This window comes from Saccostrea cucullata, unplaced genomic scaffold (genome assembly GCF_032062105.1).
Source record: "Saccostrea cucullata isolate Sc308-1 unplaced genomic scaffold, CSIRO_AGI_Scuc_v1 ctg3102, whole genome shotgun sequence".
NCBI lineage: Eukaryota > Metazoa > Mollusca > Bivalvia > Ostreida > Ostreidae > Saccostrea > Saccostrea cuccullata.
In genome coordinates, this window is record NW_026936242.1 from 38,288 (window position 1) to 65,322 (window position 27,035).

The window sequence follows — 27,035 nt, forward strand, 5'->3', positions numbered from 1 at the left end:
AAGATTTATTCATTCCAAAAAAATAATGATCTTTCTGTACTAGTAAAAATTTACACTTATAAACTTTAATCACAGAATACAACCACAAATTGACTACAATTTTCTTGAAAAATTATCAGCATTATCTTTCAAGAAAATTGTATTGTTACAGATTGAATATTCTCTGGTACTTTGGATTGATTTGATATTGTATTATAAAAGTTCTATCAAATTTTATCATTTCAAACTCAAAGAGACAGAGGAAAAACTTTTAATATATATGAGGATTTGAGATATCAAGGGTAAAATACTCAAATAATGATAAGCTGAGACTTCCAATTCACTTTGACATATTCATGGCTTTCAAGATATCAGTATTTGAGACACCGAAATTCAACTGTATAACAATGTGAACCAATGATTCAGATGTTAAGTTTTCTTTTGTAGACTCTGTATCTTATAGCAACAAATAATAAACCTGAGATGAAGAGACACTCTCGCCCGTCTTCAAAGATCCTCTGGATAAATGCTTGAAAGTGAACGAAGCAAAAAACATCAACTCGGGGCTCTTAAAGGTGATATTTATATTTTGTATAAGTATGTATAAGAAGGGCAGATTTAATAATTGATTCTACTTAAAATCCATTTATTATTTTTAAATGAAAGTATTATAAACAACAGCACATCATTTGGACATAGTAACAACAAGTAGCAGCTTTATTGTGAAATGTAAATATAACTTGCAAAATATGAAAAACAATTTTATATACATTATATACATGTAGATGTTGAATGATTAAAGATAGAACTTTTATCATGCTTTACGTAATTTTATTATTATTTTTTCTTTCCTATCAGATCTTCACGTTTCTTTTTCAGGATGTATGATAGATCTGCAGGAGTTTCAGGTGTGAATGCAAGAAGCAAATGAGAGCTCTTTCTCTCAGAACTGTTAATGAAAGGAAACTGTCTACATGTACTTGATGTCTTTTAGTGCCACTGCTTCAGAATGGGTGATCTAAATGTCAGCTTTAATTGTCATCATCATGCAGCCTGCTTGGACTTGATAGGGGATACGACAACAATCCCTCAAAGGACTCGGCTAAATTGTGATATTGGTGACCTTTTATCATTCAATCATACCTTTAATGTTCATTTTGTTTTTGTTATTGGTTACTAACAGTACTGCCTCTTACGTAGAACTTTTTAAGTTATTTTTGTATTACCTCTATTTGTTTTGTTTTACATTCATGCAATAACAATAATGTCTATTTCTGCAAATTGAATTTTTATTACAAACATTCTAGAAGAAGATCAAGACATAAGCCATATTAGATATATCAAATATTGAAAGGTAAAAAAAAAATAAACAAATGAGTGTTTATTTACCCAGCTAGCTGAAAATACCAGTAAGAATTATGGGATATCATACAATTTTGTAATTTATTGTCCAGTGGATAACAATTACATTATGCTTTACAGGTCTAGGTCTGTCTTGGTTGTGAAAATTTTAAAAGGTTATTCTATTGAATTTATTTTAACTGTCTTATATGTGACACGCAACACGAATAGAAAGTAAAGAAGTAATAAAACAGGAATATAGACTTAGAAAATACAAAATCTGGAATGTCAAAATTAAATATTTTATCAATTAAACAATCATTTCATAAATGTGAATGTAATTGATCAATATTGTATCAATTAAACAATCATTTCAAAGATGTGATTTTTTTAAATATATGTACAAATATTGTAATACTACCATGTATATTATGAAATGCTGAAATGAAATAACAGATCTTGATCTTACTTAATAGTTCAAACTTTGTATATGTATTATATCATAGAATACAAAGTTTGAGAGAAAAAAAAAATCTTTTTTTTATTGGAAAACAAGTTATGGAGGGTGGTATGTTTTGTTTGTCAATTTAATTTTGTTAATCATGAACATAGAGTAAAAAAGAATCAATGTTTTAAGGAATGTCAAATCGGTCTTTATTTGATAATCGGTTACTCAGACAACTTTCCGATCATGTGATCGATTACTTGGTAAAAATGTAAATTCATAGCAAGTGTGTTATTTATTAAAACAAGTTTAGTCTTTTTGGTCTTTTGAAACCCAGGGATGTTATAACATTCAATGTTTTAACGTTTAATGTAAGTGCGGATAATGAATTACTTATAAAAGAAACCCCTAGACCAACAAAAACATTTTTCATTTACACATACCTGACTTTAAGCAAAAATTTTCATAAAATCAATAACAAAGCCGTTTTGAACATTTCAACAGTATTTTAAAAAGCGATATAGCGGCAATGCTATGTCCATCCGATTTCACAATGTGATACCTAATAATTAAACGGAAAGTTTCAAACACATCCAATTTCACTACTGTGTACTAAATGAAAAAAAATTAAAGAATTACGATAATGAACCATGAAGGATAAAAAAGGATCATTAAAGCAAATCAAAAATTAAAGGATGTGTAGTAGGAAAGGAGAAATGCACGAAGAAAACATATAGCTGGACCGGGATTCGAACCTGGGACCCCTGCATTGCTAGTCAGGTGCTTTAACCACTGAGCTATCCAGGCCGATATCCACGGTCTGTAAAGCCCAAACTTTTACATTTCTCCCTCCTTAAACAGTCTTCAATTTCGAAGACACAAGTTCTAGGGCACTGCCAGAAATTACTAATTTACACATACACTGTAACCTGAACACCCCCCCCCTCACACACACACACTGGCCACCAAATTTAGTATGAAAAGGAGAAATGCACGAAGAAAACATATGGCTAGATCGGGAATCGAACCAGGGACCCTTGCATTACTAGTCAGTTGCTCTTACCACTGACGATCCGTAAAGCCCGAACTTCTACAGCTGTAATACGTTCCATACACCAGGGGCTCGTAACATAAATCTTGATAAGTTTTTGCCTAAAGTAGAGTCGTAAGTACGTTTAGGCAAAGTCTTAGGACCTGTCTAAGTAATACTGGGTCCCCTATTATTTTTATTGTATATAAATGATCTTCCTGTTTGCTGATGATGCAACCTTACATACATATCATAAAAATAAAGAAAAGATTGAGAATGCCCTAAAATTTGATTTGTGTGAGATAGAAAATTGGTGTTCCAAAAATGAAATGGTGTTAAATACCAACAAGAAACAAGAGGCCCAGGGGCCACAGCGCTCACCTGGGCACATTGGCTAGGAAAAAGCACATATCAGATCAGAACTGAAAGTTTATTGCTGGGGGGGGAGGGGGGGGGGCTTAAATTTTAACCCCCCTAGGGGTTCATGATTTGAACAAACTAGAATCTACACTACCTGAAGCTGATTCCATATTAATATCACTAATCATAGCTTTGAAGTACTTGAAAAGATAATTTTAAAAGGTTTCCCTATAAGTCCCTATGTAAAACTTGGGTCAGCTATTTTGGCCCCATCCTAGCCCCAGGGGCCATGATTTGAACAAACTTGAATCTACACTATACATACCTGAGGATGATTCCACATGAGTTTCATCTTTCCTGGCCCAGTGGTTCTTGAGAAGAAGATTTCTTAAGATTTTTCCTATATATTCCTATGTAAAACTTGGGTCGGCCATTTTGGCCCCACCCTAGGCCCGGGGGTCATGATTTGAACAAACTTGAATCTACACTACCTGAGGATGATTCCACATGAGTTTCATCTTTCCTGGCCCAGTGGTTCTTGAGAAGAAGATTTTTTAAGATTTTTCCTATATATTCCTATGTAAAACTTGGGTCGGCCCTTTTGGCCCCACCCTAGGCCCGGGGGTCATGATTTGAACAAACTTGAATCTACACTACCTGAGGATGATTCCACATGAGTTTCATCTTTCCTGGCCCAGTGGTTCTTGAGAAGAAGATTTTTAAAGATTTTTCCTATATATTCCTATGTAAAACTTGGGTCGGCCCTTTTGGCCCCACCCTAGGCCCGGGGGTCATGATTTAAACAAACTTGAATCTACACTACCTGAGGATGATTCCACATGAGTTTCATCTTTCCTGGCCCAGTGGTTCTTGAGAAGAAGATTTTTAAAGATTTTTCCTATATATTCCTATGTAAAACTTGAGTCGGCCCTTTTGGCCCCACCCTAGGCCCGGGGGTCATGATTTGAACAAACTTGAATCTACACAACCTGAGGATGATTCCATATGAGTTTCATCTTTCCTGGCCCAGTGGTTCTGGAGAAGAAGATTTTTAAAGATTTTTCCTATATATTCCTATGCAAAACTTGGGTCGGCCATTTTGGCCCCACCCTAGCCCCGGGGGTCATGATTTGAACAAACTTGAATCTACACTACCTGAGGATGATTCCACATGAGTTTCATCTTTCCTGGCACAGTGGTTCTTGAGAAGAAGATTTTTTAAAAAATGCCATTAATTTTTCTCTAAATCATAATTCTCTCCCCTTGTAAAAGGGCGTGGCCCTTCATTTGAACAAATGTGAATCCCCTTTACCCAAGGATGCTTTGTGGCAAGTTTGGTTGAAATTGGCCCAGCAGTTCTTGAGAAGAAGTCGAAAATGTGAAAAGTTTATGGACAGACAGACAGCTAGACAGACAGACGGACAGCTAGACAGACGGACGCCGGACAAAATGTGATCAGAAAAGTTCACTTGAGCCTTTGACTCAGTTTGTAAATCTTTGACTTATAAATTGTATACTTTACGCAGAATTAAAAAATTTCTTCCCTTACACACGAGAAAACTATTTTATAATGCATACATTCTGCCTTCTCTGAATTATTGTCTTACTATTTGGGGTAATGCGCCAGGTGCTGGCATAGATAGAGTTTTTAAATTGCAAAAAAGGGCAGCCCGGATTATTCTAGATGTAGCTTATGATGCCCCTTCACTACCATTATTTGAAAACTTGGATGGCTGACCATTTATGAGTTGATTGATTTTCATAAATATGTATTACTGTACAAAACACTTCATGGTATGACACCAACATATTTAGGAGACTCCTTTGAATTTATTTCCTCTAGTATTTATTTTCTACGATCTGAAACAAACTATGACCTTCATCTACCGAAATATCGAACGAATCAATTTAAAAATTCTTTTCATTATTCCGGTGTTCATTTATGGAACAAATTACCTTTGCATATCCGTTTCTCACCAACTGTACAAACTTTTCGTAAAGATGTGGAAAAATTCATTATAACATGTCGAAACTAAAAGTTATATAAATTCATGTCTTTGAATCGATCTGTATATGTACTTGTATTTTCAAGTCATGTTGTATTATTTATTATAATATTGTACGATGTTTTTATAATTGTATTATTGTGAATGTGTTTAGAGGGCCCCGAGGAAGACTAGTGCACTGCACTTATCGGGTTACCCTCTTTAAATAAAGTATTATTATTATTATTATTAAAGTATGTCTTAAACCGTAACATAAAACGAACTTACGAGCTAGGTCTTAGCTAATTCAAACTTACCGGGGTCATGTTAAAATATTTAATACTAGCCATCATTTGTTATACCCGCACTTTCGAAAGAAAGTTCGGGTATATTGTTGTTACTCATGTCCGTCCGTCCGTCCGTCCGTCCGTCCGTCCGTCCGTCTGTCACACTTTTCTTCCCTGAACTCCTCCTACATTTTTTACACTAGCTTAATCATCCTTTGGGAGATGGTTGGGGGTATCATGTAGATGTGCAGTAAGGTTTCGGAATTTTGATTTTGCCCCGGGGGATCAAATGGGGGTCGAAAAATGACGTTTTTTATACAAAAAGCCCCTTCTTCCCTGAACTCCTCCTACATTTTTCACAGTAGCTTAATCATCCTTTGGGAGATGGTTGGGGGTGTCATGTAGATGTGCAGTAAGGTTTCGGAATTTTGATTTTGCCCCGGGGGATCAAATGGGGGTCGAAAAATGACGTTTTTTATACAAAAAGCCCCTTCTTCCCTGAACTCCTCCTACATTTTTCACAGTAGCTTAATCATCCTTTGGGAGATGGTTGGGGGTGTCATGTAGATGTGCAGTAAGGTTTCGGAATTTTAATTTTGCCCCGGGGGATCAAATGGGGGTCGAAAAATGACGTTTTTTATACAAAAAGCCCCTTCTTCCCTGAACTCCTCCTACATTTTTCACAGTAGCTTAATCATCCTTTGGGAGATGGTTTGGGGTGTCATGTAGATGTGCAGTAAGGTTTCGGAATTTTGATTTTGCCCCGGGGGATCAAATGGGGGTCGAAAAATGACGTTTTTTTATACAAAAAGCCCCTTCTTCCCTGAACTCCTCCTACATTTTTCACAGTAGCTTAATCATCCTTTGGGAGATGGTTGGGGGTGTCATGTAAATGTGCAGTAAGGTTTCGGAATTTTAATTTTGCCCCTGGGGGTCAAATGGGGGTCGAAAAATGACGTTTTTTATACAAAAAGCCCCTTCTTCCTTGAACTCCTTCTACAATTTACTCAGCAGCCTAATCATCTTTTGAGAGATGGCTGGTGGTGTCATGTAGATGTGCAGTAAGGTTTCAGAATTTCGATTTTGCCCCGGGGGTTCAAATGGGGGTCGAAAAATGACGTTTTTTATATAAAAAGCCCCTTCTTCCCTGAACTCCTCCTACATTTTTCACAGTAGCTTAATCATCCTTTGGGAGATGGTTTGGGGTGTCATGTAGATGTGCAGTAAGGTTTCGGAATTTTGATTTTGCCCAGGGGGGTCAAATGGGGGTCAAAAAATGACGTTTTTCATACAAAGAGCCCTGTTTTCCCTGAACTCCTCTTACATTTTACTCAGCAGCTTAATCATCTTTTGGGAGATGGTTGGTGGTGTCAGGTAGATGTGCAGTAAGGTTTCGGAATTTTGATGTTGCCCCGGGGGGTCAAATGGGGGTTGAAAAATAATGTTTTTCAAACAAAGAGCCCTGTTTTCCCTGAACTCCTCTTACATTTTACTCAGCAGCTTAATCATCTTTTGGGAGATGGTTGGTGGGGTCATGTAGATATGCAGTAAGGTTTTGGAATTTAGATTTTGCCCCGGGGGGTCAAATGTGGGTCGGAAAATGATGCTTTTTGTGCAAAAAGCCCTGTCTTACTTGAAGTCTTCCTTAATGTTACTCAGAAGCCTAATAATCTTTTAGGAGGGTTAAATATTTTGAAAATTATGTAAAACATCAACATCAAGGGGTAACAAGATGTGTTTGTGAAATACTATGCGCCCGGCATCAACAAAGTACAAAAAGCTATATTTTTTGCATATAGGTCACAGTCAAGGTCATTGACCTTGGTGTTGTTTGTAAGAACTTAATTAGTAGGGTATGCATACTAAATATGAAGTTGTTATCTCCTATGGTTCAAAAGTTATGGCAAAAAGTAGAAAAAGCTATTTTTAGCATATAGGTCACCGTTAAGGTCACAAGGTCATTGACCTTCATGTCATTTGAAGGAACTTTATCAGTGCAGTATTCAAACCAAATATGAAGTCTCTATCTCCTACTGGTTCAAAGGTTATGGCAAAAAGTGGAAAAAGCTATTTTTAGTATAAAGGTCACAGTCAAGGTCACATGATCATTGACCTTGGTGTTGTTTGAAAGAACCTATTTAGTGAAGTATGCATACCAAATATGAAGTCCCTATCTCCTATGGTTCAAAAGTTATGACCAACACTTGAAAAACCTATTTTTAGCATATAAGTCGTCAAGGTCACAAGGTCATTGACCTTGATGTCATTTGAAAGAACTTTGTTAGAGGAGTATGCATACCAAATATGAAGTCTCTATCTCTTACGGTTCAAAAGTATTGGCCAAGGTTAAACTTGACAACAGACAAACAGACAAACAGATAAACAGACAAACAGACAGGACAAAAACAATATGCGCCCCTAAAAAATTGGGGCGCATAAAAAAAACATTGCATGCTGGGAAACACCTTGAATTCTTATGAGTAATTTATGTACATGTCAAATGTGAGAGTCATATCTCATCTCAATCAAAAGTTATAAGCAAATGCAACATTTTTGAAAAGTAGGTTAGGCTTGATCGCTTCAAGGTCAAGGTCACAGTGTAAAAATATTTGGAAAGGTCTTTATCACAGGTAATAATAAACATGCATTATGATATGAATGCCCTAACTTTTCTCTTTCAAAATGATGAATTTATAACAACTTAATTTTTTTGCAAGTTGGTCAAACTTCTAGGTCACATGTAAAAAAAAAACATGCCATTCTCACAGGTAAATATACTAATAATAATTTTAATATGAATGTCTCTTCTCATTCTGTAGATATGACCGTGATAACCAAGATTAAATTTTTTGAGACAGATGGACTGAGTCTGACATACAAATGTACATATTTCTATATGAATTGGGTAAAATTCGCCCAGTGGTTCTAGAGAAGTTAAAAATGTAAAAAGTTTTCAGACAAACAGATGGACAACACGTCACGACAGACATTATATGCTAAGGAAACAAAAAAAGCTCAAATGAGTGTTTTGAAAGGGTTACAATATGGTTGGAGTATTTGAAAAGCTGTTTTTTTTCATACAGAGATATGCATGACCAACATATTTATGTTTTATATTTTCTTTAGTAATTTGTTTGTTTGTTGTGAATACATCTTCCCTCATATGGAGACACCACCAAATAATAATGTAGATAAGATGTGTTTGTGAAACACTGATGTCCCAGTATGGAAGCCTATGGCGAAGGTTGAAGTTTCTCAAATATATGTCAAACTCAAAGGTCAAGGGTTCAAATTGTTAGTGTCAGAAGAAAGTCTATGTTAAATAAAGAAATCTCTAGTAATTCCTTTTCAAAAGTTAATTGCCAAGGTTAATTTTTTTTTTAAGTGGTTCAAACTCTAGGGTCAAGGTCAAACATATTTCCTGTTGACAGTTCAAAATGAATACAATATGTCATGATAAGTATGAAAGCCCTAGCACCTACTGATCAAAAATTAGGCAGAGTTTAAAGTTTGGTATTTTTCTTGTAAAAATGTGTATCCCATGTCAAGCGATCAGAGGTAAAAATTAATGGTACCCAAATAAAAGGTCTTATTAAATTGTCACAAGAAATAAACCTATAAAATGTGGAAGCTATATGTATAGCCCATCCCACTTAAAATTTATGGGCAAGCTAGCTAGGATTTAATTTTTGCAGACTTATAGACAGACATACTATAAACACAAGAAACAAAATATGTACATGTATAATAATTAGTCAAATGGAAAAAAAATATACTATTAAACTGGAATCACAAAATAGATTGTTATTTCAGGGACAGGAAGTGGGTAGGAAGATTGGAATCCCCCCCCCTCCCTCCCCCCCCCCATCTTGCATTTGCTTTGTTATTTAAACAAGACTATATACTGTAGCAAGTAAAAAATGACTCTTGACTTCCTCTCCCTATAAACTTAGAAAACATTGACCTCCCTATCATTGTTTTTTTATTTGTTTATTTGTTTTCATTTTTTTTCTCCTGCTTGTCACGAAATTCTGGGCTGGAATTTTTTGACTTAGATGTGAACCCCCCTCCCTACTCCCTAAAAAAATTCTGGATCCGCACCAGTATTGGCAGTAACTGAATGTCACATCGACAATGGGAGATAACTTCACAATATGAAATTCGTCTAGTGTGACATGGGATGATCTTTGACCCTTTTTAAACTTTAACCTAATCATTGACTTCTACTTACCGACTCCCTGTGTCTCGTAAACTTCATGAAATATAAATCCAATTATAACACAAAATGAATTAATCCAATGCACTCCAGACTGCAACCATGTGCCATTTTGGCGAACTTTCGTCGATTCCGTCACCTTATCAGATGAAGTGGGAATCGGCCGAGGTGTGCCAAATGGTGTTTAATCTATAAATATCATAATGGGTGACGCAACGTGATGTAATGTAGAAATTTACATGTTCACATGTATAGTACAAGAACAAATTTTAAATTAATTCATTACAAACGATTTTAAATTTTAACAAACCTTTTCCATCTAGCCTATTCCAAAAAGTATGTGCTGTGTGATTGTGGCGTCGAGGGGGGGGGGGGTAGTAAATTTAAAAAGGTCCTATTATGAGCAAAACATATATAATTTCAGACGCGGATCCAGAATTTTTTTCCGGTGGGGGGGGGAGGTCCACCTCAGTCAAAAAAAATCCTATCCCAGAAATTGACAATCAAAAAAAAACCTAAAGTAAATCTCACCCAAACGTCAAAAACCTATATCGTGGAGGTGGGTAAGGGGTAGTGGTGACTTCTATTGCCGCAAATGTTTAACTTTTCATACCTATTTTACACATATTCGTGTTTACCAGGGGGGGGGGGATCTGCATTTTCAAAGGGGGGTCCATTGTAACTTTTTCCTTGTTTTAGTGTATACATTTTTTAACCTTGTAAATTCCAAGGGGGGGGGGGGGGGCTCTCTCTCCCCCCCCCCCCCCCCCCCCCCCCTGACAGATCCGTGCATGAATTTACATCATTAATAAAATTCAGACTTGTATATAATGAATTAAGCATGTATAAAATAAATATAAGAGGTTCTGAGTTATAGGTCACAGGGTCTGAGAATTTCATAATCAATTTGATTAATACATGTAAATTATAGAATTATTTTGACTATTTCCTTTGAAAGCCGCCCAATATGTAGGAGCGTGTATTTAGAGGCAAACACCTTAGTGCGGGTATTACTGTCTCATGACAGCATCTAGTTTTTTTTTATATTTTAAATAGATATATTGCTAAAAATAACGAAAGCCTATTAGGACTAATCTAGAGAGAAAAAAAAATAAATATTTAATACTAGCTATAGCCATCATTATACCCGCACTTTCTAAAGAAAGTTCGGGTATATTGTTGTTACTCATGTCCGTCCGTCCGTCCGTCTGTCACACTTTTCTTCCCTGAACTCCTCCTACATTTTACACAGTAGCTTAATCATCTTTTGGGAGATGGTTTGTGGGGTCATGTAGATGTGCAGTAAGGTTTTGGAATTTCGATTTTGCCCCGGGGGGTCAAATGGGGGTCGAAAAATGACGCTTTTTGTCCAAAAAGCCCCGTCTTCCCTGAACTCCATCTACATTTTACTCAGTAGCCTAACCAGGTTTTGGGAGATGGTTGGTGGGGTCATGTAGATGTGCAGTAAGGTTTTGGAATTTTGATTTTGCCCCAGGGGGTCAAATGGGGGTCGAAAAATGACGTTTTTTAAGCAAAAAGCTCCGTCTTCCCTGAACTCCTCTTACATTTTACTCAGTAGCCTAACCAGGTTTTGGGAGATGGTTGGTGGGGTCATGTAGATGTGCAGTAAGGTTTTGGAATTTCGATTTTGCCCCGGGGGGTCAAATGGGGGTCGAAAAATGACGTTTTTTAAGCAAAAAGCTCCGTCTTCCCTGAACTCCTCTTACATTTTACTCAGTAGCCTAACCAGCTTTTGGGAGATGGTTGGTGGGGTCATGTAGATGTGCAGTAAGGTTTTGGATTTTCGATTTTGCCCCGGGGGGTCAAATGGGGGTCGAAAAATGATGTTTTTTGTCCAAAAAGCCCCGTCTTCCCTGAACTCCTTCTACATTTTACTCAGTAGCCTAACCAGCTTTTGGGAGATGGTTGGTGGGGTCATGTAGATGTGCAGTAAGGTTTTGGAATTTCGATTTTGCCCCGGGGGTCAAATGGGGGCCGAAAAATGACGTTTTTTGTCCAAAAAGCCCCGTCTTCCCTGAACTCCTTCTACATTTTACTCAGTAGCCTAACCAGCTTTTGGGAGATGGTTGGTGGGGTCATGAAGATGTGCAGTAAGCTTTCGGAATTTTGATTTTGCTCCAGGGGGTCAAATGGGGGTCGAAAAATGACGTTTTTTAAGCAAAAAGCTCCGTCTTCCCTGAACTCCTCTTACATTTTACTCAGTAGCCTAATCATCTTTTGGGAGATGGTTGGTGGGGTCATGTAGATGTGCAGTAAGGTTTTGGATTTTCGATTTTGCCCCGGGGGGTCAAATGGGGGTCGAAAAATGACGTTTTTTGTCCAAAAAGCCCCGTCTTCACTGAACTCCTTCTACATTTTACTCAGTAGCCTAACCAGCTTTTGGGAGATGGTTGGTGGGGTCATGTAGATGTGCAGTAAGGTTTTGGAATTTTGATTTTGCCCTGGGGGATCAAATGGGGGTCGAAAAATGACTTTTTTATGCAAAAATCTCCATCTTCCCTGAACTCCTCTTACATTTTATTCAGCAGCCTAATCATATTTTAGGAGATGGTTGGTGGGGTCATGCAGATGTGCAGGTAGGTTTCAGAGTTTTGATTTTGCCCCGAGGAGTCAAATAAGGGTCGAAAAATGATGTTTTTTATGGAAAAAGCTCCATCTTCCCTGAACTCCTCTTACATTTTATTCAGCATCCTAATCATCTTTGGGAGATGGTTGGTTGGGTCATGTAGATGTGCAGTTCGGTTTCGGAATTTTGATTTTGCCCGGGGGGTCAAATGAGGGTTGAAAAATGACGTTTTTTATGGAAAAAGCCCAGTCTTCCCTAAACTCCTTTTTTGTTTTAAACAGTGGTCTTATCATCTTTTGGGAGAGTTCACTCTTTTGAAATTTTGTTAAAACATCAAGGTCAAGGTGTAAAAAATCATAGCATGTTTACGGGAGCCTCTTGTTATGGGTAATGTTCACTTGAAATGTGAAAGTCAAATCTCTTCTCAATGAAAAGGAAATACAACATTAATGAAAACTAAGTTAAACTTCAAGGTCAAGGTCACAGAGTCAAAAAGTCATGATACATTTTGGAAGGTCTTATCACAGGTAATATGAATGCCCTTTCATTTATCTTTCAAAATGATCAATTCAAAGCAATTAATTTTTTAAGGAAATTAGGTCAAACTTCAAGATCATGGGTAATGAAAATCATAGTGTATGTAGAATGGTATTGTCCCATTTAATACTAATACACATGTTTAATATAAAAGTCCTATCTCTTCTCATTCAAAATATACGACCATGATGACCAAGGTTAAATTTATTGTGACAGATGGGCAGATTGACAAACAAATGAGATTTAATGTACCCTACCTTTAGCAAAAATGGGGACAATAAATGTCTTTGCTGTTCTTGAGAAGAAGATTTATGTTGGAACAAGATGTGTTTGTGAAACACTACGCGCCCGGCGGCAACAAAGTTAAAAAAATCTTCTTTTAGCATATTGATCACAGTCAAGGTCACAAGGTCATTGACCATGGTGTCATTCGAAAGAACTTAATCAGTGGAGTATGCGTACTAAATAAGAAGTCCCTATCTCCTATGGTTCAAAAGTTGTGGCAAAAAGTGTAAAGAGCTATTCTTAGCATATCCGTCACAGTCAAGGTCACAAGATCATTGACCTTGCCGTCGTTTGAAAGGACGCTATCGGTGGAGTATGCATATCAAATATGAAGTCCCTATCTCCTATGGTTCAAAAGTTATGACAAACAGTGGAAAAAGCTATTTTTAGAATATAGGTCACAGTCAAGGTCACAAAGTCATTGACCATGGTGTCATTTGAAAGAACTTAATCGGTGGAGTATGCATACCAAATATGAAGTCCTTATCTCTGATGGTTCAAAAGTTATGGCAAAAAGTGTAAAAAGCTATTTTTAGCATATAGGTCACAGTCAAAGTCAAAAGATCATTGACCTTGATGTCATTTGAAAGGACTCTATTAGTGGAGTATGCATACCAAATATGAAGTCCCTATCTCCTATGGTTCAAAAGTTATGACAAACAGTGGAAAAAGCTATTTTTAGCATATAAGTCTTAGTCAAGGTCACAAGGTCATTGACCTTGAAGTCATTTGAAAGGACTTTATTAGTGGAGTATGCTTACCAAATATGAAGGTCTCTATCCCTTATTGTTCAAAAGTTATGGCCAAGGTTAAAGTTGACAAACAGACAAACAGATAAACAGACAAACAGACAGGACAAAAACAATATACGCCGGGGATCTATCGATCCGGGCGCTTAAAAAGTACCCTGCATATTTAAATGTAAATTGGTTGAAATTAGCCCAGTGGTTCTTAAGAAGTTAATGTGAAAAGTTTGCAGATAAACAGATGGACAACAGAAATCAGTACATTTCAGAAAACAGTATGCTTATAAATAGTTAATCAAGGTGCTTTGGGTAGCAAAATAAAGCTAAACTGGTATATCTAATTCATCCGCAGAGCTTAGTATATTTCAATATGCACAACCTTTTCAACTCTTATAATTATTTTTTAAAATTTATATCACCATGTCTCATTCAAGGGAGAACTAGAGATATGACCAGATGTATATCTGTTGAATATAAAATATGTACATGTATTCTGTGTTTTTTTTTAGTAATTTGTTTGTTTGTTGTGACAGCAACTGTTATGGCAGCTTTTGGCAAAGGTTGAAGTTTCTCAAATGTAAGTCAAACTCCAAGGTCAAGGTCAAAGGGTCTAAATTGTTGGTATCAAAGGGAAAGTCTTGTCACAAGGAATACAAATGTGAAAAAAGGGAGAAATCCCTAGATTTTCCTCACCTGCTCAAAAGTTATTGCCAAGGTTAATTAAAAGTTAAATTGGATTCAACTCTAAGGTCTAGGTCAAAAATAATTATACCTGTTGAAAGTTCACAATGATTACACATGTAAGAGCATGAAAGTCCTAGCACCACCTGTTCAAAACTTACGCCAAGTTCAAGGTATTTTTCTTGTAAAATTGGGTCAAACTCCAAGGTCAAGAGATCAAGATGTCAAAATTGGTGGTACCCATTAAAAGGTTTTGCCAAAAGAAATTTACCTATGAAATATTGAAGCCATGTGTATAGCCCAATCCACTTAAAAAATATGGGCAAGGTTAAAGTTTCCGTGGACAAACAAAAATACATAAACATAGGAAACAAAATATGTATAAATAGTCAAATGAAAAATTTTTCTACTATTATGGAGTCAGAAGATCAATTGTCATTTCAGGTACAGGGAGTCAGTGGCTAGGGAGATCAGACCCCCCCCCCCCCCCTGGAATTAGCAGTTATTTAAATAAGACTATATATGTACTGTAGAGAATAAAAATGACTTTGGACATCCTCCCCCTTAGAAAACAGGGACTCCACCATCATTGTTTTTATTATTTTTTTTTATTTCCATCTCAGGAAATCTTGGGCTGATTTTTTTGACTGAGGTGTGACACCCCCCCCCCCCCCTTTCTGAAAAAAAAAAATTCTGGATCTGCGTCTGTTATATACTGAATGTCCGCAACGGGAGATAACTTGACAATGTGAAATTTGTCGACTGTGGCATGCGATGATCTTTGACCATGTTGACCCTTTTTGAACTTCAACCTAACCATTTGCATTTATTTATTTTTATGCAATCTATACTAAATCTTGTACTTACCGAATGTCTTAGGTCGTGACAACGAATTCATGAAATATAATCCATATAATCCAATTAAAACACAAATGATTTTAACTGACCACACTGCATCGTCATCATACATGTGCTAAATAATCTCATTCGACAAACCTTTGCTGATTCCGTTGCCAGTATGAATTGGCCGAGGTGTGCCGAGAGGTGATATCTATAAATATGATAATGGGTGACGCAAACCCAATGTGAATGTAAAAAATAAAACTGTTTAGTACAAGAACAAATTTCAAACTATCATAATAAACTAAACTATGTTTTTTTAAAAAAAGTGAGATTGAGAGAGAGAGAGTGTGTGTGTGTGTGTGGGGGGGGGGGGAGATAGGCATTGACAAATTAATCGGGTTGTATTTTCAATGGGTTTTTTTCCCGACCAAATACTAAAATCAGTTTGCACATTTTGATAAATTCATCAAAAACGCTTTGTACTAAAATAATATTTTATGTCGTTGAGAAAGTAAATTTAAAAAGTTCCAAATTATGGGAAAATTATTTATTTGAATCTAATTAAGTAATTTACTTCAATCATTAATTAAATTCTGTTATTTCAGACTGGTTATGAATTAAGTATTTTAAAATACATATGTGAGGCTCAGAGTTGATATGGTCATCTGAAAATTTTATGTTCAATTTGACGAATACATGTACGGTTATAATTATAGAATTATTTTGACTTCTTCCTTGGAAAGTCCAATATGAATGAGTGTATATTTAGAGGCAAACACCATAGTGCGGGTATTACTGTCTCATGACAGCATCTAGTTTGTTTTTACGCCTCTCTAATTATAAAAGACGCTATTTTGCCTTTTAAAAAGGCATTATTTTGTCTTTCCAAATGGGTTCTTTCGCCTTTTGAAGAACCATTATTTTACATTTAACAGGCCCGTGCTTTTTAACCCCCCACCCCACCCCCAACCACCAACACCACCCCCACTCTACTGGTCAAACTTGTGGGGGGGACTTCTTGGTAAAACTTTGTTTAAATGCAATAATTTGCCACAGTTTTTACTCACTGCAACAAAATGTTCAGAAACCAAGCACCCAATAGTTATAATTATAATATCTAAATGTGTGTCTGTGAAGAGGGGGGGGGTTACCCCATCTGCACTCGTAGTACTGGCTTACTTGAAAAGGAAAATGGAAAGGCGTTATTATTTGTTAATAAATATATGAAAGATGTAATTAAAACCATCTTTATTTAGGCAATTCTCTATATTCCTGCACATGTCACTGACAACTGTTTGCATTCGTATTAAGAGAAGGCAACATTCTACTTGTGAAGATACGATATAGGCAGATGTATCTTGGAGCTTTTCTTGCCATGAATAAAATCCATTTCATTTGAAGATATTTTTCTCTCTTCTTGGAAAAACGCAGGCAAACTATTTGCATAGGTATAATGAGCAATTGAAATCAATGATCCTTGGTAGAGGTGTGTCTGGTATTTAAGAAGGACTAAGTTGGTTCAACATTGAAAAACTTTGACGCATTTAAAAATCTTTTTTCCTGGAAAACTAATTGTTATCTGTTGAAATTATTTTTTGAGAAATAAGTCCTATATCAAATTGTAAAATTCATGTCTCAAAGGTATGATTTCTGCCCCCCCCCCACCCTATCACACCCCGCCCCTCGGTTGGGTTAAATATTTTGAGTCATATATTTAAAATAAAGCCGTATTAATGCCTTTTGGAAAGGCGTAATAATGTATTTTATAAAGGCGTAATAACACCTTTTATAAAAGAGTAATAACGCCTTTTGGAAAGGCGTTATAACGCCTTTAAGAAAGGCGTAATAACACCTTTTAGAATGGAAAGGCGTAATAACGCCTTTAAGAATAGAAAGGCGTAATAACGCCTTTTAGAAAGGCGTTATTAGGCCTTTTAAAAAGGCGTAATAACGCTTTTTGGAATGAAAAGGCGTAATAATGCCTTTTGAAAAGGCGTTATAACGCCTTTTTCGCGTTATTACGCCTTTTCAAAAAGTGCAGTTTTTCTCTCTAGATTGGTCCTAATAGCCTTTTGTAAAAAGTGATTCAGTTAGTGTTTAAATTAAATATACATGCACATGTGTATATTAAAGTAGACGTCTTTACCTATCGGATTTGGTAATGTGAGATTATATTTCGTATTAAAATGATGATTCCGTTATAAATCATTCGGAATGTTTGAAAACAAATATACTGCACGGTCACAACGTGGCTATTTGTGGTTCATCGTAAATGTACGACAATTGTTTTATAGATCACTTGATATGTTTTCAGTTTATTTTTTGTTACTCTTTTGTTTTGACAAGTGTTCACTTACCCTGTTATTATCGTAGAGAGTAAAAGATAACCGACCGTCCATCTACTTGAAATTGAAACTCTAAAAAGTTCAAAATATTTTGAACTCCCACCCCCCCCCCTTTTATGTATCAGGCTATGCATGTCAGTAGCAAAGACTGCATAAGTTTTATAAAATACTCGAGCTCATTTGCAATTTAATCAAGGTTGCAAAAAATCCAATTATCAGCAACTCTCTATCTCTCTCTCCCTCTCTCTCTCTCTCTCTCTCTCTCTCTCTCTCTCTCCCCTCTCTCTCTCTCTCTCTCTCTCTCTCTCTCTCTCTCTCTCTCTCTCTCTCTCTGGAACTGTAGTGAGCCCTGTCTAAATCCGCTCTTGTCGCGCTCTACATTTATTCACTTTAAATACACTTTTTATTATTGGTTTGGTCATCATCCTCTTTCTTTTTTCTTTTAAAAATTTTTTTTCTCATATTTTCAAAGTGATCATAATGATCCATGATTTACTAGCATTACTGTGTTCAATTTTTTTTCCGTAACCGAGGTCCCACTTACCCCCCCCCCCCCCAACCCCCGAGAACTAAAATTCTTAAATCAGCATAAAATATTAAAATATATAATTATGATTGTTTTTTATAATGCAGAATATGAAATGAGAAATAGGTTTTTGACGTTTGGGCGATTTCAGGTTCTCTTCTTATTTTTATTTTTTTGCTTGTCAAGAAATTTCTGGGATTGGATTTTTTTTTACTTGGGTGGACCCCCCCCCCTTGGTAAAAATTTCTGGATCCGCACCTGAGATGACACTAATTACTGTAAATACATGGACAGTGCATACTGCATTTGCATGACTGCATGAAGTTTCAAATAAAAATGTCTTCTTTGAAAGATGAAAAATATACATCCGAATAACCGATTACCAATTTTAGTATTTTCGATACTCGGACACTCAATCGGGTACCCGGTTAACCGGGTACTCGTTGACGTCACTCATGTTATATGAACTTTACTACCAAACCTATTACAAAACTTCCTTTTATATAAACACAATGCATAATAAAGCATTAAAAGGTCTACAAAACTTTGAAAATTTGAATTTCCCCTTTATTTTTTCTTTTTATGTATTTATTTAAATTTTTAAGATGAAATAATAACGTAAAAAACAACTTTCAATTCACAAGGGAAATTGTGATAGCCGCCTTGTGGCAACGCACTTTGAAAATATTACGCACTTTGAAAAAGTTTTTCAAAGTGCGTTAGAATTGGGACAAAATCAACTCACTTTGAAAAAAAAAATCAAAATGCGTTAAAAGTTTACATCAATGTATTTTACCATGGAGACCCTTAACGCACTTAGAAAAATTTTTTGTTAAAAACAGATTTTAGTAATGGAAAGATTTTATTAGTTATTTATCTTTCAAAAAACTTATGCATTGATTAACTGCCGTCCAGAAGTGGAGAAGACGGATAGAAGATCTCTCAGTCCAAATCTTTATCATTCCAATACACAGGCGTCAGTAACAATTAAAACGGTGGAGGGTAGTAATAAACCCCAAAAAGGGTAGGCCGCATTTTCAATGCTTATATGATGTATATCTTTCCAAAATAAGTGGAAGGCTCAGCCCCCCCCCCCTCCCCTTGCCCTCCGCCTGATTCCAATGCCTATGCTATACCCCAAACAAAAACATATATATGTGCATATGTAACTTGTATGATGTTGAAAACTTTCAATAAATGAGTTAACATAAAACAGATGAAAACTAGAAAATTTTAAGCATAGTAAAACGTATTCATGAGAGAGAAAGAACTTTAATAGTTTTGAAAAATCAATTTGTCCTCTTTATCTTAAAATAAATTCAATGCTTTAAGTCGTTCACTTTTAGCACACCCCTTTACATCTACTTATTACAGACTAGAAATGGATAATGATATAAAACAATCATCTCTCTATTTTTTCTTGAAGACCCATTTCCCTTTATAACATTTATCAAAACCTAAAATATTTAAATATTCAATACTTCATGTCCTGAAGTGACCTAATCACAAAAAACAAGTCATCCAACCATGGTCAATTATATATTATACCAATTATTTGTAAGAACATTGATCGAGCTTTTTTTTTCAAAGTGCGTTAATATGGTCGATATTATTTTCTTTTATTTTTTTGAAAGTGTGTTAGCTTGGTCTAAAATTTAACGCACTTTGAATTTTTCTTTCAAAGTGCGTAATTTTTCAAAGTGCGTTGTAACACTGCCTCTTACCACGTTGTCAAAAAGTTTTGAATTTTTACCAAAAAATCTTATTCTAAAATTTATTTACATGTACTCAGTGTACTACATGTATTTATAAAATGTTAAACTCTATTGATTAGGTCCATTATTTGTTGTATCCTCATTAATGTAGCGGTTTGTATTTTGTTGAATATTTTTTGTTTCAGGGATTGTTGGTAGGAATACAGAGCAGCTTGGTAATTCCCTGTAATCTGCTGACAAATCCCTAGGATCTCCCATGATATGTCTTTTTGTTCTTCGGATATGTATGTACCCGGATCATGGTGTACAAGATCTTGTAGATCATTTAGAGCTCTTTGTGTTCTCACTGGGTCTACATGTCTGTAACACAAGATCTCTAACATGTGTAAGAGAACATAGAGGGGGATGTGTAATACTGGTAAACCACACTGTAACCCTGACTGTTGTTCTAGTACTAATTCATTAATGTAACAAATTTTATTGTTCGGAATAATATCCCATGCTACAGCCTCTCTCATCTTTGTAGACCAGGAAAGTTTCCATACAGCCTTGTAGGCCTGTGGATTTATATCTCCCCTTAACATTACATATGGCTGTGCTAACTTGGCTTTTGTAGATTCTATGATATTTAAAGCTTCAAAGTATCTGAATGTCTTGTAATAAAACATAGCAATGTACAACATGTCAGAAATACACCCAAACTTGGCAGCTAATTTCAGCATGAAAAGCGATGGTTTGTCAGTTAAATATATCACTTTATTCCTACATAAAGTATCCTCTTCGAGCGGTATAGAATCTGTTACACCGTTAAGTAACATAAAAGCTGTACCCTGGAGTATATAAGATGTACACTTCCTTAAAAATAATTTCTGATATTGTGTCAGGGGTAAAATTATCAACCTTCTTAAAGCATTCAAAAACTTCATACAGTGGTGTAGGTCAAGTATAGGTTGAAAATTGCGATGTATTTCGCCGAATAAATCTACTTCCAACACCAACTTAGAATTTCTTAATTCATATGTATAATCAAAATGCCTAGGATTTTGAAGGACACTTATGACACGGGACCTGATGGATGGACTGTGAAGCAGGCATGATAAACACCTCTCATATAATCCATGGAGTCTAATGAATAAATCTTTTTGTGCATGACCATGAATTTTGCTCAGAAACATGTTGTTTTCTGGAATAAAAAAATTTGGACAAATGCCTTCATACACCCATTTCAGGATAAGTTTAAAACAGACCCAGAAACACTGCAGGAGATTTTGGGGACACCAATAAGGCATCATGTTTAGTTGAATCACCCAAAAAACAGCTGTCTTCATGTGATAAGAACACAGTAATTTATCCCCATCACTTAATCCACTGTTGATGCATTCTTTCAAGAACAATTTGAGCAGACCATATGTTATGAATTGGCAATGATTCATAGAGGAAACTAGATATTGCTCTGCCAACGAGAAGGAAATTCTCCATTCTTTGTCAGCATGATTTCCTAATTTGTGTCCTACTGCTACAAAATGGCACCCTTTTCGGACTATTTCATCAATGATAGGAGGCGGAGGCCATGAGTGACACCTGTTTCTCCATTGGAAAGCGGGAGGGGGCCAAAAGTCACAGACAAAACAGTGGGCGAAGTCAAATTCAAATTCCCCAAGAATACCGTTGACACAAGGACCATGTTCCATAGAATCAGGAATATAAGCAGAATTTTTTATTCTTCTGAATTCAGAACTTGATATATAGAGTCTGTCATTGATTCTTATGCATGCATTCTCTGTAGATTCATTGCCAGTTTCTGTCAATAATTCCAGTAAAGCAAATCCAGGTGGACTTTCCGAACAAACACTGAGAATCAGTGTTTTTCTGCTTAAGCCATAATTCTGAGCCTGGTCCAAGTCCCAGATTATATTGTGGTCTTTTCGCCAGATCATCAAGTCTATATCTGACTCCATTAGCCTGAATCCTTCCTTAAAACTGCCACTTATTATCGTTATCGTTTTTTCACTTGTAAAAATTGCTTGATTTTTCACCATCTCGTCCATGTCTAGCAGTTCTCTCCTCATGGTCACTTGTTGAGAGGTCCCAACTTTGTGACATAGTCCCACAAACACAGACTCGGATAAATGCTGGATACCCAAATTACTGTTAAAAAAAAGATTGAATACCCTGTTAATTTTGCATGAAAATAATTTAGTTAACAGGGTTTTTTTTGGTAGTGTCTCTTTAATGTGATAAGTTTGAATATATATCACGCCGGGCATTCGGATTCACACTTGAATCCAATAATAATTAGAGACAGGGCAATAGTTTTAAAAATTAACATTTTAGGTATATATTGGCGGTATATGATACATATAACTATTGCGTTAATGTGTATCAAGGCCTATAAGAATACAGGTCGTAATCATTTTTACTTTCCAACAGTCCTCAAGATTTACATCATTAAAGTTTAGAATCTTAAGAAATGCGTGGTTATAATCATATTCATAATAACATATACAAATCTCATTTTTATACTTACCTCCAACTATAAGAAGCCATTTTCACATTATGTTCAGGAAAGAGGAAGAATTCTTCAATTAGAAGAGGAAATCCCTTGAGTAAATTAATCTACTTGTTTTAGTGTGTAAAATAAATAATTTCTAGATTTCTACATCATTTTATCTTAAATTTAGTTGCCTTCCATAACGACGTTTATCGATATCAATGAACACAGCAGTTGTGCTTAAAATTTAGATTTCTACATCTACAATATAATACGTGAGGACCGGGTTCTATTCTCGTTCGCGGCGCCGCGTCAAACTAAGATGTGAACATAGATAGTGACTGTTCCTTTGCTAAACGCTCGGTATTAGAAGTGAAAGCCACGAGTCTTTTTGGTATGACCTTAAAAATGTAGGTTTCATGTCGCGGTAGGCGTTGGCACGTTAAAGAACCCTACTGCTTAATGGCCCTTAGTGTCAAGTATAAATCTAAATTTGAAGCCCTTCACCGGCATACGATGACGTCTCCATGTGTGAAAAAATCTTGAGAGGACGTTAAACAACAAACAATAAATCAATCTATCTACAATATAATGAAGATTGATCTGAATTATATGAACCCCCCTTACAAGGTCACTCAGACAGCTTACTGTAAATTTAGTTGCACGTAATTACTACATGTAGCTGTAGTTTCTATATAAATATATGAGAAAAAAGTTTCCTAGTCAAAAAGTCGAGTTGCATAAAAATCTGACACATTCTAATTTCAGCACTAAGAATTAAGAACTTTTGATTAAATGTAAAAGTCATGAGAAAATTTATGAGAATTTTCCAGGGAATTTTCTTCTCCCATCAATTTTATTTACTTAAATAATTTAAAGTTTTTTTTTCCATTTCTTGGATATTTTTTCTTGTACGTGTACATTTTTATTTATTTATTCATTTATTTTTGAACTTCCAGTGAATTTTCTTGAATAACAGTATGCAAATAATGCTAATCACCAAGTGATATTCCCCAATAAAACTAGCAAAAACAATTAACGGAAGCAGATCAGAGGAGGTGTATCCTATTTTTAAAGCTAAACTTCTGTCACCAAGAAGTAGCTTCATATTTGTTCCTGACATAAACCTTTATTTCTTTACAAAGTATGTAAATTTGCACCTGGCACAGTTACCAATATTGTAAAAAGAATAGACTGGAAGGAAAATTCAAAGAACAAAAATTATAATTTTATACATTAGGAACTACAACGTTCATTTTCATTATTGGTCAATTATCTTTATGATACCTTAATATCAGCTCGGTACTTCCATAACTAACGAGATTTACTTGTTTTACATATGAACTGGATACTTACATCTAACCCACAACTTATCAATGTTCATACTGCACATTTAGAATAAATTGAAAATTAACCTTACAATTATATACTAGGCATATGCAGATTAAAAAATTTAACTATTTATTTTGGATACATTATTTTGGAATTTTTCTTTTGCGAAAAGAGACCTCGGATTTATGGTCTTAATTAAAATACCCGTAGGAAAATGTAAGTATTATGGACTTCTCTTACGTTAACGATTGACGATCACAAAGCGAGCGCCCTACCACAAGGCCGCTTTGACGATGAACGGTGGAGAAAGGACGATCGTGTTGGGATGCGGGAATATGCAGAATATAGGAAGGAAGTTTCGTATCTTATTAATGATTTTTAATCGCTGTAATCTGTGGTTCGATTTTCAGCCCCAATCCTTAGGAACCTGTTAAGGTACAATATAGAACAATTGCACTGACAATGTGAACTGATTATTTCTTGTTTTTAGAAAAAAATACAATAAGAACATGATGAAAGATCCAATATTATGAATTTCATGGCCCCAGGGTCAGAGGTTCTGGTGTTAGGGCGGGGCTCTGTTGATTATACAGTGAAAATGCATAAATTCTTTAAAAATCTTCTCCTTTGCTCCTGGGTATAAAACCAATGAACTATATTTATAGTTATGATGAGGAAGGATGCAGCTTCCCAATTTGGTGTTAGGGCGGGACTCTATAATTATTATATTGTGAAAACACATGAATCTTTTGGAAATCTTTTTCTTTGCTCTTTGGTATAATGCCAATGATCTAAATATATATTTATGATGAAAAAAGATGCCTTTTCCAAAATGGTTAATTTCAGGGCCCCTGCGTTAGGGGTTTTGCAGACGCGGGGGGGGGGGGTACATAGTCTGAAAATAAAGCAATACTTTGAAATCTTCTCTTTGATATTAATCACCCATTTCTGATGAAATGAAATTTATAAAATTTCCAAAATTTTGAAATATATGACCCCAGGGTCAGTGGTTCCTTTGGGTTGGTGTGCACAACTGGTGGTTATAAAGTGGAAATGCATTTTCTCTCTGTTATAGACTGAGTCTGCCTTTGGGTATTAAGTAACCAAAATAAGCATGCTAAGTGTATAGTTATGATAAACAGTGGTGCCTCTTTCAAAATTGTGAATTTCAAGGCTTTTAGTTTAAAACAGTCAAACCAAATGCAGTTGTTGGAAAGTTGTTACATGTTACTCAGGTGACTTATAAGGCCCGTGAGCCTCTGGTTTAAATTTTTGAAGATAAAAAAATTTAAGTTAAAAACCGACTTTCAATTCACAAGGAAAATTGTGACAGCTGCTTCTTACCATTGTAAAAAAGTTTTGAATCGTTGAATTATTACCAAAAAATTCGTATTCTAAAATTTATTTACATGTACTCAAAGAACTACATGTAATAATAAAATGTAAGACTCTATGGATTAGGTCCATGACTTGTTGTATCCTCATTAATGTAGCGGCTTGTATTTTGTTGAATATGTTTTGTTTCAGGGATTGTTGGTAGGAATACAGAGCAGCTTGGTAATTCCCTGTAATCTGTTGACAAATCCCTAGGATCTCCCATGATATGTCTTTTTGTTCTTCGGATATGTATGTACCCGGATCATGGTGTACAAGATCTTGTAGATCATCTAGAACTCTTTGTGTTCTAACTGGGTCTACATGTCTGTAACACAAGACCTCTAACATGTGTAAGAGAACATAGAGGGGGATGTGTAATAATGGTAAACCACACTGTAACCCTGACTGTTGTTCTAGCACTAATTCATTAATGTAACAAATTTTATTGTTCGGAATAATATCCCATGCTACAGCCTCTCTCATCTTTGTAGACCAGGAAAGTTTCCATACAGCCTTGTAGGCCTGTGGATTCATATCTCCCCTTAACATTACATATGGCTGTGCTAACTTGGCTTTTGTAGATTCTATGATATTTAAAGCTTCAAAGTATCTGAATGTCTTGTAATAAAACATAGCAATGTACAACATGTCAGAAATACACCCAAACTTGGCAGCTAATTTCAGCATGAAAAGCGATGGTTTGTCAGTTAAATGTATCACTTTATTCCTACATAAATTATCCTCTTCGAGCGGTGTGGAATCTGTTAAAGTGTAAAGTAAAATAAAAGCTGTATCCTGGAGTATATAAGATGTACACTTCCTTAAAAATAATTCCTGATATTGTGTCAGGGGTAAAATTATCAACCTTCTTAAAGCATTCAAAAACTTCATACAGTGGTGTAGGTTAAATATAGGTTGAAAATTGCGATGTATTTCGCCGAATAAATCTACTTCCAACACCAACTTAGAATTTCTTAATTCATATGTATAATCAAAATGCCTAGGATTTTCAAGGACACTTATGACATGGAACCTGATGGATGGACTGTGAAGCAGGCATGATAAACCCCTCTCATATAATCCATGGAGTCTAATGAACAAATCTTTTTGTGCATGACCATGAATTTTGCTCAGAAACATGTTGTTTTCTGGAATAAAAAAATTTGGACAAATGCCTTCATACACCCATTTCAGGATAAGTTTAAAACAGACCCAGAAACACTGCAGGAGATTCTGGGGACACCAATAAGGCATTATGTTTAGTTGAATCACCCAAAAAACAGCTGTCTTCATGTGATAAGAACACAGTAATTTATCCCCATCACTTAATCCACTGTTGATGCATTCTTTCAAGAACAATTTGAGCAGACCATATGTTAAGAATTGGCAATGATTCATAGAGGAAACTAGATATTGCTCTGCCAAAGAGAAGGAAATTCTCCATTCTTTGTCAGCATGATTTCCTAATTTGTGCCCTACTGCTACAAAATGGCACCCTTTTCGGACTATTTCATCAATGATAGGAGGCGGAGGCCATGAGTGACACCTGTTTCTCCATTGGAAAGCGGGAGGGGGCCAAAAGTCACAGACAAAACAGTGGGCGAAGTCAAATTCAAATTCCCCAAGAATACCGTTGACACAATTTACCCCTGACACAATATCAGAAATTACTTTTAAGGAAGAGTACATCTTATGTACTCCAGGGCACAGCTTTTATGTTACTTAACGATTTAAAAGATTCCATAGCACTCAAAGAGGATAATTTATGTAAGAATAAAGTGATATATTTAACTGACAAAACGTCCCTTTTCATGCTGAAATTAGCTGCCAAGTTTGGGTGTATTTCTGACATGTTGTACATTGCTATGTATTATTACAAGACATTCTAATACTTGGAAGTTTTAGATATTATAGAATCTACAAAAGC

At 35.6% G+C, this 27,035-nt stretch overlaps 1 protein-coding gene and 1 non-coding gene across 2 annotated transcripts in view; both read right to left on the bottom strand.

Moving 5' to 3' along the window:
• The window catches only part of LOC134245072 (uncharacterized), a gene marked incomplete at its 5' end in the record, with an annotated part of 34,414 nt that extends 8,545 nt beyond the window's left edge, over positions 1-25,869 (bottom strand). The window contains 2 exons of the mRNA XM_062727335.1: positions 22,436-22,487; positions 25,366-25,869. Coding sequence (XP_062583319.1) covers positions 22,436-22,487; positions 25,366-25,869 — 556 coding nt within the window. The remainder of the gene's footprint in view (positions 1-22,435; positions 22,488-25,365) is intronic.
• On the bottom strand, positions 2,500-2,573 carry Trnaa-agc (transfer RNA alanine (anticodon AGC)). Its single transcript has one exon. It is a non-coding gene; the product is annotated as a tRNA-Ala (tRNA).
• Positions 25,870-27,035: the final 1,166 nt, after the last annotated feature.